The following is a 13754-nucleotide window of genomic DNA, read 5'->3' as shown; positions in this document are numbered from 1 at the left end:
ATCCTTGTAGTGCTGAGGGTAGTGGCAGCTTCACCTGGTGGGCTAGGCCCTGGTTGTGTGCTTGGGAGGGCCCGTGGCGCAGAGTGCCTGCGGCAGTGGCCGGGGGGGGGGAGGGGTCGTGTGATCTTTGGGTGGCTTCACAGCTGTTTGTGTCACTCTCCTGATGGGACCTTGGAATGGGACGTCCGAGTACAGGAGTTAATGTTTACAGACAGAGTTAACTCTTGGCAGGAGGCTTCTCCCTTGCTTCCGGGGCGGTTTGTGAAACTGGGATGAGGGGGCGCAAGGGTGAGGGGGCGCGAGGAACCCCCAGCAGCCCTCCTCTTGGGGTCCGGCACTATTCAGGGAGGAGGGGGGCACCATGCTGCAGTCCCATTGACAGGCAGCGATCCAGCCGGGAGACTGGGGAAGCAGCCACTGCTGGCGACGAGCAATTCGCCTCCCGGCACTGTGCTTGACCCACCACGCCCAGGTGCTACGTTCCTTAAGTGTTTGTCCGGCAAGAGGCGACGACGACGCTGGGGGGCGGGAGAGGGGGTTGCAAATCAGGCTCGCCTCTCCTCGCCTCTCCTCTCCTCGGATCGAAGAAACGGGGAGGGACCAGCCCAAGTATAAAGGTCCCTGCACCGCCGGCTGCGCCTGCCGAAAGAGGAGCGCGGTCTGGTGACTTACTGCATTGGCTTCCACCGCAGGTGAGCGCGCAGGGAGCGGAGTCGCTGGGCTGCGATTCTGCCGCGTGGGGCCATCGACGGTCCACCATTCAGGGCATGGTTGGGATGCGGGGCGGGGCGGAGCTTCTTGCAAATGCCCGAGTCTTCAGTTCTGCAAAATGGCTCGTCACCTCCGAAGGCTCGAGCAAGCGATTTCTTGCGGCTTGAAACTTGTATGCCGCTATTTCCTCTTTCTGAAGAACAAGTCCCAAACAGGTAGCTGAAATGGCCATTGGGAACAGATTTTCTTTTCTCTCGCTTGGGCTCTACAAGTTAATAAAGGATGGGCACGAAAAGCAATTCGCTCCTGCACCGGCGGGACGCTGCGCCTGGCTTGGAGCTTCTACCCAGATTTTAAAAAGGCGAGACTTACCTCCTTCTCTGCTCCTTCAAAAGGTCACAGCAATTCCAGTTGCTGGAACACCCGAGGTGGGGAAAGGGCAAGCAGGTTTTCCAGAGCAAGTCTTTGAGGGACTCTTTAGATCAGGGGTAGTCAAACTGCAGCCCTCCAGATGTCCATGCACTACAATTGCCATGAGCCCCTGCCAACAAACGCTGGCAGGGGCTCATGGGAATTGTAGTCCATGGACATCTGGAGGGCCGCAGTTTGACTACCCCTGCTTTAGTTAAACAATTAAGTATACAGAAATCCATGAAGTGGAGATTTCAGTGGCAGAAACCCCTGCTCCTGGCTGTGAATTTGGCTTCCCCAGCCTGCAGAAGGAACTAGGGAGTGCTTTTCTTTCCCCCAAAACTGATATGCCCTCACTGAGGCTTTGCTTAATTTAGGCCTCAAAAAATGGCACCGGGAGGCCCTGCTGTGGCTTCACACACCCTAGCAGCTCTGGCTGGTGTTACCTGCAGATCCTCCCAGAAGCTTTGAACCAGAGCCCCCATGGGGTTCTATGGAGGATCCTCGCGGAGACAGACTTTTCCTGGCACATCTTGAGGCTTGCCCTGTTGCTGGGGTTTGTTCATGGCACCCCTGTTCAAGAGCCAGTGTGGTGTCGAGGTGAAGAATGTTGGCCTAGGATCTGGAAGACCCAGGTTGGAGTCGCCACTCATGTCAGGGAAGAGAGACGGCTTGGTGTAGTGGTTAAGAGCGCCAGCTTCTAATCTGGCAAGCTGGGTTCGATTCTGCACTCCCCCACATGCAGCCAGCTGGGTGACCTTGGGCTTGCCACAGCACGGATAAAGCTGTTCTTTAGCAATAATATCAGGGCTCTCTCAGCCTCACTTCCCTCACAGGGTGTCTGGTGGGGAGAGGAAGGGAAGACGATTGGAAGCCACTTTGAGATTCCTTCAGGTAGAGAAAAGTGGCATATAAGAACCAACTCTTATTCTTGCTGGGTGATCAAGGGTCAGCCAAGCAACAAATAGTGCAGGGGGCGGGGGGGGGGGGAACCCAACCTGGAATAGAGCTGAAAACCTTAAAAGGTTGAGAAAGCTATAACTTTATATGATATAACTGTATTTGGAGAGCACACAGCAGGTTTTGTTCAAAATCAGGGAAGGTTACTGAAGGCAGCCCTTTGAAAGAACCATGATTTGCATAAGAACTTTTAACACCCAGTGAATATGCAATGGATCTTCACATGAATGTAGACCCTGGTGATCAAAAAATTATATTAAAACTTATTTTATGCATTTCTGTGTGTTTTAAAACAATAGTGTGTGCTTAATATTGACCTCTGAGGAAGACCTGCACGGGTCAAAATGCATTAGGTCTTTGAATGTTAGAACATAACTAACCTATGTATGTGTGACCTACGGAAAGTTTAACTCTGTGCTGTTTTTATTGTTTTTAATTTATATATTTGAGCTCCACAAATAAAATTCAAATGAAATACAGTCATATCATGAAGTTGTAGCTTTCTCAATCTTTTTAGGTTCTGAACAAGGGTCAGTTACACCTTATCAGCACAAACTAACTCACAGAGTTGTTGTGAAGATAACATAGTGGAAAGGAGGGTGTCAAGAAATGAATTAAAGAAAGCTCCTGGGGGTGGCTTTACAGAGGTCGGGTTGGGTGTGGAACCCAACTGGCTGCATGTGTGGCAGCTGATCCCCTGCCATTTCCTAGATAGAAAGGCTCCTTCTGCCCAGCTGCTATTAGGCAAAAGGGAGGAGGGGGTAGACAGATACAAGACCTGGGCCTTGCTTTGTAAGAGAAATGGGGGGGGGGGGCTGTGCAAAATCCAGAAATCTGTCCCTGATAGAGCAACTGACCTCTGTACCTGTAGGCAAATACCCCCATGGAAGATAGGTGTGCTATAATTGCTGTCTCCCTCCCCCCCTTCTTGTGGGGGGATTTCTATGTGGGAAACAGAACCGGGTGTGAAGAGTTAAATGCCCATGCCACAGTTCTGCCCTCAGTTGTTCTTCCTGTGCCCTGTTTGCCTGAAAGAAACCACTCATCCATCTCCTTTGTTTTCAGCACATCTGAGCGGCCTTAGTCCTCCTAGTATGGCCGGTGACCAGCATAACAGGGCCTTGAGGACCTTTGCTCTCTATGGCCCAAGGACTTCTGGGCTGGCTGTGTTTGAACTGGCTTAATGTTTACCTTTGTGGTCAGCTTTCTGCCCTTTTTGACTTAGGGCAAGTGGAAGATTCACTGACATTTTGCGCAATCTTGTTGGGCCCCCCATCTAGATACTCGCTGTGGGAGTTGTCCTTGGCCACCAGCCCTTCCTGTGGTCTGCACCGAAAGGTTTCCGCCCATGACTCACCCAGTCTCCTTATCTTTTTGTAGCTTAATGCTGCTTGGGACGGGCTGCTCCCAATGGGTGCTCCTTGGTTCTTCTCCCCATGCCTTGAGTGGATATGATCGGAAGAGGGCCTCTGTGTGTCTTCTGATGAGTTTTCAGTTTGCTAACTTCTCCCAATGTGAGTTTCTGTGGCCAACACCTCCAGGCTTCCGCTCTCTTGGGCAGTTATGTACTTGGAGTTGGTTCCACCCGGAAGGATGGCGTGTGCGTGTGTGTACGTGGGGGGAAGGATGCACTGGAGCAGGGTCAGCCTGGACACAAAGAACTGAGGGCCTCTTTGTGCTCTGCCAGGCTTTGCACCAGCTTCCGGCACTGATTCCGCTGCGGACCCCGGAAAGAGACGCCAGTCGGCAGCCTTTGCATGGAAAAACACGGTCCAGCTGCTGCCCAGCAGCGTCACGCCAAGGCAACTGGCGTACATGAGATGCTCTGACCCCCAGCCCTGCGAGCAAAGTCCAGTCTTAACTCTTCCTTCCCCCCCGGGGCGGCTGCTGCGTCTCCAAGGCATGTCTGGGGCACCTGCCCAAGGCCTGGCCTGCCAAGTGCCCAAGGAGATCACTAGCTGCCCCCAAGTGCATATACAGCCCCTTCTACTGTGCCATCGAGACCCTCTTCCCCCAACAGGCACAAAGGGGAGAGAGATCGCGGTGGGGGGTCCTCACCCCTGGTGGAGCCTGGGACCAGGTGTTGGTGCAAGCGATGACAGCCTGGAATGCCACACACAGACACTTTGTTTGGGCAGGGTGGGCGGAAGTCCGGGCAGCGGACCTGAATTCTAAGGCACGTTGTTTGGGGGCCGATAAAGGCCCCATTGTATGCAAAGCAGTTTATAAAGCAGCATATGACTCCCTGGAGCTGAGCAGCGGCAAAGAGCGGTCACAGTCTGCGGGGCAACATGAGCCTATAGAGGGAGCCTGCGGCTGCTTTGGGCGCAATCCATTCCCCACTGCAAGGTAACGTCTGGGCTGTGGGACCTTGTCTGACCCCATTCCGACTGCCAGCCTTGGAGCTCTTTACGAGTGGATACAACTCGGCGAGGGGCAGCCTGAAATGGGGGTCTCCAGTGGTGCGGTAGGGGAGCCCCTATCAGAATTTTGTGTTTGGTGGAAGTGGTGATCTGGGGCTGAGGCAAGGAGTGTGTGAGTGTGTGAGTGTGTGTGTTTGTGCATGACTTCTGTCTGGAGAGCTTTGAGCTTTTGGGCCTTATTCTGCAGGTGCAAGGGCTTTGCTGGTCCAGCTGCCCCAGGGCGGGGTATTGATGAGCCTCCCAGAGGCTGTGAGTCTCTTTAGGAATAACAGTTATGGTGCTTAGAAGGGGCATGTGTTATTTCAGTACTGCCTGCATCATCTCTGTGGTGGTGGAGGGGCTCTATATTACCATCTCTTTATGGCAGGGCGGAAAAGGCTGCCTGAGGCCATCACATTAGTTAAGTTACAGCACAGGTGAGACTTCCTGCCTCACCGCTCAACCTGTGGCCATTGTACTGTGACCACGCTAAGCGAAGAATTATTGTGGTTTGCTTTAGCAGCCGGCCTCTCCTGAATGCTTCGGGTGGGTGACCAATTGCACATCCTTCCTTCGCCACTTGCTCGCGCCCAGAGGAGAAACGCTCCTGGCAGAGAAAGGTCAAGACTGGCTCCCTCACCCCCCCCCCCGCCAGAGGGATGGGCCATTCAGAAGTGAGGGAGGGCTGTGGCTGGTCTCTGCTGCAGCAAAGCAGGCATGCTTCAGATTCACTGCTGCCCCTCCTCTGGGAGCCGGTGAAAAGAGCCCCTGAAAAGCTTCAGTCCCTGCCTTGACCCACGGCCTCAGCAGCCACCTCAGTGCCACTTTGCCCACTGTGGAATGCGGGGCCTCCCGTCCAACGTCCTGCTCTTCCACTCTGCACGTGCTTCTCATAGCAACAGTGGGAGGTGGCAAGAAAGGCGAGTGGGAGGTAGAGGAGATGTCCCTGGAGCTGCATTGCTCTGCACTGAAAGCTCTACAATGGAACAGTGGCAGATTGCCAAAGGCAGCCAACTGTAGGTTTTGGAAACAGCCTTTCAGTTTCTTGCCTGTAAAGTTTGGGGCAGTGAGAATGGCCAGATTCGTGCTCAACCAGACCAGACCCGAGAGACTTATAAGATCTCCCACTGCATTGTTTTACCCAGGTGTAGTCAAACTGCGGTCCTCCAGGTGTCCATGGACTACAGTTCTCATGAGCCCCTGCCAGCGTTTGCTGGCAGGGGCTCATGGGAACTGTAGTCCATGGACATCTGGAGGGCCGCAGTTTGACTACCCCTGGTTTTACCCTTAAAGAGCAGCCCTTAATTTATGTGTTAAGGCTTTTATTTCCTCAAGGTGGCTTTTTATTTTTTATTTTTTGCTGTGAAGCCACAGCTGAATTAGGTTGATCCTACAAAATTTATAAAGCAGGTGAAGTTCAGAGATGTCTTTCTATTGCCTGTTTATGTAGCCACTCTGGACGTCCTTGTCACTCTCCCATTCAAATGCTTACCAGGGCTGACCCTGCTTGGGTTTTGAGCTCTGACAAGACCAGAAGACCCTGATCTAGCCAGGTCAGGGCAAGGTGTCTTATACAACAATAAAACTCCTCAAACAACAATACAATTCCTCCCCTACCTGGAAAAAAAGTTCACACCTTGAATAAATCTTTGTTGGTCTTAAAGGAGCCACTGGACTCTGATTTTGTGTTGTCGTGCTGCTTCAGACCAACACGGCTACCCACTTGAATCTCACAACATGGCAATGTTATTAATGATTCAGATCTAGGAGGAAAGAAAGTTTCAAACAGGACAGAAACCAGCCACGGAAGCTGGCATGAATACTGGCATATTGGGGTGGGAGAAGGGAAATGGGCAGTTTTGGAAGATGCTCCTCTTGAAGGCAAGTGCTCCTACTACCTCTTGAGAGCCAGTTTGGTGTAGTGGTTAGGAGTGCGGACTTCTAATCTGGCATGCCAGGTTCGATTCTGTGCTCCTCCACAGGCAGCCAGCTGGGTGACCTTGGGCTCGCCACGGCACTGATAACTGTTCTGACCAAGCAGTGATATCAGTGCTCTCTCAGCCTCACCCACCCCACAGGGGGTGTTGTGGGGAGAGGAAAGGGAAGGTGACTATAAGCCACTTTGAGCCTCCTTCGGGTAGGGAAAGGTGGCACATAAGAAACAATTATTCTCTCCTCCTCCTCCTCCTCCTCCTTCTCTGTGCTATTAGCAATATGTGGCATGACTCCCTCTCCCTCTCCTGGCATGACTGCTCTGAGTAAACCAGACTCTGTCTTTTCTTTGCAGGAGTGAGGAAGAATGAAGTGGGAAGGCTTCTACTCCCTTGTGATTGGCGTGAACCGCCACTCCACAGCTGTTGGACGCATCTGGCTCTCGGTAGTCTTCATCTTCCGCATCATGGTGCTGGTGGTAGCCGCCGAGAGCGTCTGGGGAGATGAGCAAGCCTCTTTCATCTGCAACACGCTACAGCCTGGTTGCAAGAACGTCTGCTATGACCACTACTTCCCCATCTCCCACATCCGCCTGTGGGCTCTGCAGCTCATCCTGGTGACCACTCCGGCCTTGCTTGTGGCCATGCACGTGGCATACCAGCAGCACCAGGAAAAGAAGCTGTTAGTGATGACAGGCCACGGGGATGCCAAGCACCTTGAGGAGGTCAAGAAACACAAGATGCGCATCTCAGGTTCCCTATGGTGGACTTACGTTTGCAGTGTGGCCTTCCGCATCATCTTTGAAGGAACCTTCATGTACATCTTTTACGTCATCTACCCTGGGTATCAGATGGTCCGTCTGGTCAAATGCAACGATTACCCCTGCCCCAACTTTGTTGACTGCTTTGTCTCACGGCCCACGGAGAAGACAATTTTCACGGTTTTCATGCTGACCACCTCCGGCATTTGTATAGTTCTCAACTTGGTTGAATTGGCATACCTGCTGGTGCGGGCATGTGCCCGCCGCGGTCACCGAAACCCCAATCCATCTTCAGGGAAGGGCTCCTTCCTGGGCCACAAGCTGTCCGAGTACAAGCAGAATGAAATCAACCAGCTGCTGACGGAACAGGACAGCTCCCTCAAGGACATTCTCCGTCGCAATTCAGGGGCACAGGAGAAGACGGACCGCTGTTCAGCTTGCTAAGGGTATTGGGACAATGGAGGTGGTGCTTGGTTGCAGGAGATCAGGACAGGGAAGGGAATGCAAGACTTGGCTGCTGGTTGCTGTGGTTGGAAGCTGGCAATGTCTTTCTTAGGAAGGAAGTTCCCTCACAGTGCCTTAGGTCCCTCTACCTGCCTTCATTTAATCAGTGGTGCTGACCATTCTTTTAGCTCCCTGCTGACAGCCTGTCTGCTGCCTAGAGGAACATTTTCCATGGATTTGGTAAGAATAGGAGTAGTCACAGAACCTAACAGCTGCAGAATGTTTGCAAGATTTTAATTTGATCTCTCTAAGTGCTGCTCGGGAGAGTAGGGCAGGGACATCTCTGGACCTGTGGGACCCTGTCAGCTATTGCCCAGTTTCGCATTTGGTGTTCCTGGGTAAGGTAGTTGGCAGGGCCGCGGCAGACCAGCTCCTGGCATTCTTGGATGAAACTTTGGCTCTTGACCCAAATCAGTCTGGCTTCCATCCTGGCCACAAGGTAGAGATGGTGCTGGTCACCCTAATGGGTGACCTTTGTTGCCAGCTGGATCGGGGTGGATTGGCCATGCTTGTTCTGTTAAATTGGTCAGCTGCTTTTGATATGGTCGACCTGAGTTGTTGGCCCACCGCCTCACCAGGATGGGGAAATGGATTATGCTCCTTTTGCTATAACCGGACCCAGAGGGTTGCTGCGGGGGAGGATTTGTTACACTCCTACTGACTGCCTTGTGGGATCCTACAGGGCGCAGTTCTCTCCCCCTGTGCTTTTTAACATCTTTATGCGCCCTCTGGCCCAGCTGGTGCAGAGCTTTGGGCTGGGTTGTCATCAATAGGCTGATGATACCCAGCTCTATCTCTTCATGGGTGGCCACCCGGACAACCCCCCAGAACCTTTGCCAGATGCTTGGAAGCAGTGGCTGAATGGCTTGAGCAGACTCATCTGAAATGCAGCCCCTCCAAGACGGAGGTCCTGTGGCTGGGATGTAGGGGGGCAGGTCAGGAAGAGTGATTACTCTGGCAGGGACACAACTTATGACTGCACCCCAGGCCAGAAATTTGTGTGTGACCATGGATGCCTCACTTACCATGGAGGCACAAGGTCAAGAGGGTAGCTGGCCAAGCATGTTCTCACCTCCAGGCTACGGTGATCCATGCCATGGACACCTCCAGAATAGATTTCTGTAACTCACACTACACAGGCCTGCTCTTGTCCCTGATCCGGAAATTGCAGTTGATACAAAATGCAGCTGCTAGGGTCCTACCAAGAATATCTTGGAAGGCCCCTATCCAGCCTGTGCTGAGGCAGCTGTATTGGTTGCCAGCTACTGCCCAGGTCTGATACGAGGTTTTGACCTTTAAGGCCCTTTGCGGTCTGGGTCCCACATACCTGAAGGAATGCCTGTCGCCCTATGCCCCCTGCAGAGCCTTACACTTCGTGGGTACCAACTTACTGGTCATTCCTGGCCCCAGAGAAGCACACCTGGCCTCATTCATCCAGGGCCAGGGCCTTTTCAGTCCTGGCCCCTACCTGGTGGAATGAGCTCCCGGCCAAGCTGCAGGCCCTGTGGGAGCTTTCAGCATTCCGCAGGGCCTGCAAAACGGAGCTCTTCCGCCAGGTCTACAGTTGAGGCCGGGGCGGTGAGGAAGATCTGATTGCTGCCACCCCCCCACCCCTGGTGCTAGGCAGTGTTGGGCCATATGTCATCAATGGCCACCTCTTCCCCACTCCCTTATGAGATGTGTATTGGGGGGATGGGAGAATCAAATAATTGCACCATCGTTTTGTTTTTTATTGTATGATTTATTTCCCTTGTAATGTTTTTAATGGAATTTTAGCGGGGACAATTTGTAACCCGCCACGAGCTGTTCTCAGGAGTGGTGGGAAATAAATTTAAATAATGATTGAAAAAAAAATAACAGTGGCCTCCAAGCAGACCTCAGTTACAGCGGCAGTTCTGGGAGACCCTTCCCTGTCTTCCTTGTGTCCCATACCACCTTGTGCTCATTGTAATCCAAAAGCAAAGGGGTGGAGAAATCAATATAATCTCACAATGTGCATCCTTTTGCTTTGTAAATTCTGGAAGCAAAATTTTGATTTCATCACTGTAAATGTTGCAGTTTTGCAGCGCAGAAATAAAACCACAAGGACGCCTGCCTTTCTGCAGGGCCATACAACAGCTGCTTCAGTCTGTGTGTTTATAGCCTGGCACCCAATGGCCATCTTCTGTGTCCTGAATCTGAGCGGTCGTGACACAAGCACCAGAGGAGGAGGCCGCCGTGCAGGACTGCCATCTTTTTGCCCCAGCAGGGCTCCTGTGCCCCTCCCCAGCAGGGTAGGGAGAAGTCCAAGAGGAGCCAATTGCCTAGGCAGGAATGACAGACAGGAGCCCTCTTCAAATTTTGCCAAGGGGACAGGTGTAAAAGTGGGACCAATCCTTAGTCTTGGTTATTGCTCTCATTTGGCAAGGGAAAGGTTGGGAGGTTGCCAAGCCAAGGTTTGTGTGTGTGTGTGTGGGGGGGGCGCTCTTCTCCCCGGTTTCATATCCCTGTTCCACCACAAACACCTTGAGCACAGGACATTTCAACACAGGCAGTTCACATGTTCAGCTGTAAGACAGAGGTCAAATCTTTCCCCATGGAGTCCTTGTTCAAGTTTGCTGCCTTACAGACGCCACTAGAGGGAGACTCCTGTCAGCTGACTACGAAGACCAGGCTTTCCGTCTGAAGAACATTTTCCTAAATAGAGTAGGGCTTAATTCTGAGTAAGGTTGTTTTGGGTTGCTCAGCCAGGTAGGATTGAGGGAAGCGGAGCCAGTCCTGGAGAGTAGTGGGGTTCGAGTGGACATGCCTTGCCTGTACTCAGCAATCCAAATCTTCCCTTTTCTCTGAAATGGTGAAAAATAATAATTCTGTATCTTTGGGGAGTATTTTGATATGACTGTGGCAAAAGAGGATGCCAGCTCCCGTGCCTGATCTCTGACCCTTCCTGATTTTAGTTGTTCACATTTTTATATGGAAGAATGCCATATACATCCATAGAACTACTCCAAAAACAACAGCCCTGTAATAGCTTTAGATTAAAAAGGTAAAGGTATCCCCTGTGCAAGCACCGGGTCCTGTCTGACCCTTGGGGTGACGCCCTCTAGCGTATTCGTGGCAGACTCAATACAGGGTGGCCTTGCCAGTGCCTTCCCCAGTCATTACTGTTTTAGGACCAACCAAAATAGCCCAGAAGTGGCTGGAGGTTTTGAGTTTCCCAGGATCTTTTATCAGGCTGAATGAAAGCCCCCCTCCTTGTATGTATCACATGGCAGTATTTGTTATTATTATTATTATAGGCAATAAAATGGTTATGCATAACTGATGCTTTTTGAATTTTGTTAAGTCTTTACCACCCCTACACGTGCCACTTTTTAAAAGCTAGCCCACCTGAAGCAAGACTGACGAGGCACCAGCCGTTCAGAACAAGCAACTTGCTGGTCCGGTTCACACAGCAGGTGGATAAGAATCCGCTGTCACCACTGTTAAAACATTTTGACTTTGTTTGTTCCAAGCAATCTCTAACCTCTGCAGGCCCAATTGCTATGCAAGGGCACAGGGAATGTTTGCCAGTGGGACAACAAAAGGACAGAGTCCACAACTGTTAACTGCAGCTGCTCACCTACCTCTCCTAGTGGCCCACAGAAGGGGTCACAGAGGAGAGCGGCTGGCGACCCTGTCGCTGATATGGGAGCAGATGGAAAGTTGTGCTGGAGGAAGCACTTCCCCACAATGTCATGCCGCTCCAGGTTGGAGGAAGGAGTCAGCCGTAAAGGGGAGCGGACTGCTATGGTTCCCATGCTGGGCCAGCCAGAGGAAGGAAATGACCCTCTAACAGCACACATGCAGCCGGAGGCGGGTCATTCCAAGGTCCTGCAAGCTGGAGAGCACTTACCTAAATATAACCCCTGTACCATGCACACTCACCCTGCAGGAGGGGTTATAATTAGCAAAGTGCCCAAGCCGAAAATAAAGACAGAGGTCGCCCCCCAACCCCCCAGTGGCTACTGTGCCGGTCAGTCATGGCAAGAGCCAATGAGCAACAAAGCTCTGGTGGCAACAAGGCTCCTGCCTTGAGCAGAGACTCAAGAGCTCAGTTCCCCGGTGGTCGTACCAACAAACGGGAACCGCTGGTCGGGCACCTGTGGGCTCTTGCTTTCCGCTTCCTCAACGTTCTTTGGACAAGAGATGCTCAACGGGACTGCAGCTGCTTGATGCGGGAGCTTCTGAAGCTGGACGTGGTGAGTTTTGCTGCAGCTACTGCAGGGATTTCCTTGCTCCTGCCTCAATGGCATACCTGCAGGAATTTCAGTTTTTGTATAGGGCAGTGGCATTGTGGCCCCTGTATGTTTCCCTTAGGCTAGGGGTAATGCTGCAGACTAATATAATTTGGCTGTGCTGCAGGGCCAGCAGAGCTAAATACAGGAAAGAAGTGGAGCTGCTACTCCTGGCCAGTAACTGGTTAGCCAGGCCTTGGGCCTTTGTTGTCTCTGGTCAGGTTAAACTCAAGCTTTGAGAGACACAATGGGCACAACCAGAGAACAAAGGCAGGAGGAGCCGGGTCAGCTAGCTCAGCACAGGAAGATCCTGCCCCTCGCGGCACCTTGCTCCCTTTGTGTGAAAGTGCCTCTAATGGCATCTGCCCTCCCCTCTCTTTCAGGGCAAACTATTCTCGTGTCCATGGGGGACTGGCACCTGCTTGGAAGGCTCCTGGAGAGTGTGCAAGAGCAGTCCACAGTGGTGGGCAAGGTCTGGCTGACAGTGCTCTTCATCTTCCGCATCCTGGTGCTGGGGGCTGCGGCTGAGAAGGTGTGGGGGGATGAGCAGTCCAACTTCTCCTGCGACACCAAGCAGCCTGGCTGCCAGAGCGTCTGCTATGACCAGACCTTCCCCATCTCCCACATCCGGTTCTGGGTGCTGCAGATCATCTTTGTCTCCACACCCAGCCTCATCTACCTGGGCCACATCCTGCACCTGGTGCGCACGGAACAGAGCAAGCAGGAAAACCTGGAAGCTCTGGGGGGCTCCCTTATGGGGCAGCCTGATCCCACTAGGGCCTCTGTTCGGGATACTCAAGGCAGGATCCGCCTCCAAGGAGCCATTCTGAGGACTTACATTTGCAACATCATCTTCAAGACCCTCTTTGAAGTGGGCTTCATCTTGGGCCAGTATGTCCTGTACGGTTTCGAGCTGAAACCTCTCTACACTTGCAGCCGCTGGCCCTGCCCCAACACAGTCAATTGCTACATCTCCCGCCCCACTGAAAAAACTATCTTCATCCTCTTCATGCTAGCTGTGGCCTGCCTCTCCCTCCTGCTCAACGTAGTAGAGATGTACCACGTGGCCTTCACCAAATGCAGGACAAGGCAGTCAGCCCGATGCAGTCCAGGTGCCGAGGACGCAGCTATGGGCCCTGACCCCCAGGGACACGACAACCCGACTCCATCCCATAGTATCTCTGTGCAGGTGGGTGACAAAGCCACTAGGGGGGAGAGCCCTGGAGCAGGGGTGGTGACAGACAGCCCCACTTGGGTTGCAAGCCAGAAGCGAGACAGCAAGTGTGGCAAGACCAGCAGCAAATGGAAGCCCAGTGACCTAGCTGTTTAGCCCACCAGAGGCTGGCAGTGGAGCTGACATAACCGGCCTAGAACCCAACCCCCCAAGCCTCTCCCCATTGCCTGACTAGAGAAGAAGAGATGCAGAAGCCAGGAGCCTTGAAAGAGAGAAGTGGGAGTGCTGATGAGGGGAGAACCCTTTCGTTGCCTGGGCGCTGCCCCTTTAAAGATCGGCAGACATAGCTAAAGAGAGGGACAGGAGCGGAGACTGCACCGGTGGTCTCTGCAACAGAGCAGAACATTCTGGGCTGGTCTCATGGCTAAACAGAGCACATAAGAACAAATGGTACTTTCCATATCCCCCCCTTTTAAGAGTGGTAGAAGCCGTCCCTTTTGTCCTTTGGAAGGAAAAGCAGGAAAGCCAGCAGCAGAGAGAGCTGGGTGTGTGCCTCATGTTTGGGTCTAGGGTGAGGTCTGCAAAGCCTCCTGCCACCTGGTGGTCAGGAACAGACAGAGACACCCAAGCAACAGGCAGAAACG

General features: G+C 52.6%; 2 protein-coding genes across 4 annotated transcripts; both read left to right on the top strand.

Annotated features, from left to right (window-relative positions):
- Positions 1 to 354: 354 nt before the first annotated feature.
- Positions 355 to 10980, top strand: GJB1 (gap junction protein beta 1). Of its 3 annotated transcripts, none has more exons than XM_077308736.1 (2): positions 355 to 692; positions 6772 to 10980. In XM_077308736.1, the coding sequence occupies exon 2, from the start codon at positions 6784 to 6786 to the stop codon at positions 7618 to 7620; it is 837 nt and encodes a 278-aa protein (XP_077164851.1). In that variant the 5' UTR covers positions 355 to 692; positions 6772 to 6783; the 3' UTR covers positions 7621 to 10980. The 3 variants fall into 3 exon arrangements, with proteins under 3 accessions (XP_077164851.1, XP_077164853.1, XP_077164852.1); XM_077308738.1 differs by lacking the exon at positions 355 to 692 and adding an exon at positions 729 to 926; XM_077308737.1 differs by lacking the exon at positions 355 to 692 and adding an exon at positions 3662 to 4431.
- A 624-nt stretch (positions 10981 to 11604) lies between these two features.
- Positions 11605 to 13415, top strand: LOC143822985 (gap junction alpha-3 protein-like). Its single transcript, XM_077308734.1, has 2 exons — positions 11605 to 11900; positions 12320 to 13415. Exon 2 carries the CDS (start codon positions 12340 to 12342, stop codon positions 13264 to 13266), a length of 927 nt encoding a protein of 308 aa, XP_077164849.1. The 5' UTR covers positions 11605 to 11900; positions 12320 to 12339; the 3' UTR covers positions 13267 to 13415.
- The last annotated feature ends 339 nt before the right edge of the window (positions 13416 to 13754 follow it).

The sequence above is a fragment of the Paroedura picta genome, chromosome 13 (genome assembly GCF_049243985.1).
Source record: "Paroedura picta isolate Pp20150507F chromosome 13, Ppicta_v3.0, whole genome shotgun sequence".
NCBI classification, from domain to species: Eukaryota; Metazoa; Chordata; class Lepidosauria; order Squamata; family Gekkonidae; genus Paroedura; species Paroedura picta.
Note: the sequence above shows the minus strand (reverse complement) of the source record. Positions and strands in the feature narration are given on the sequence as shown.

Excerpts from the sequence above, each read along its gene's own strand:
- LOC143822985 (XM_077308734.1), top strand. The coding sequence starts at position 12,340 with ATGGGGGACTGGCACCTGCTTGGAAGGCTCCTGGAGAGTGTGCAAGAG.
- GJB1 (XM_077308736.1), top strand. The coding sequence starts at position 6,784 with ATGAAGTGGGAAGGCTTCTACTCCCTTGTGATTGGCGTGAACCGCCAC.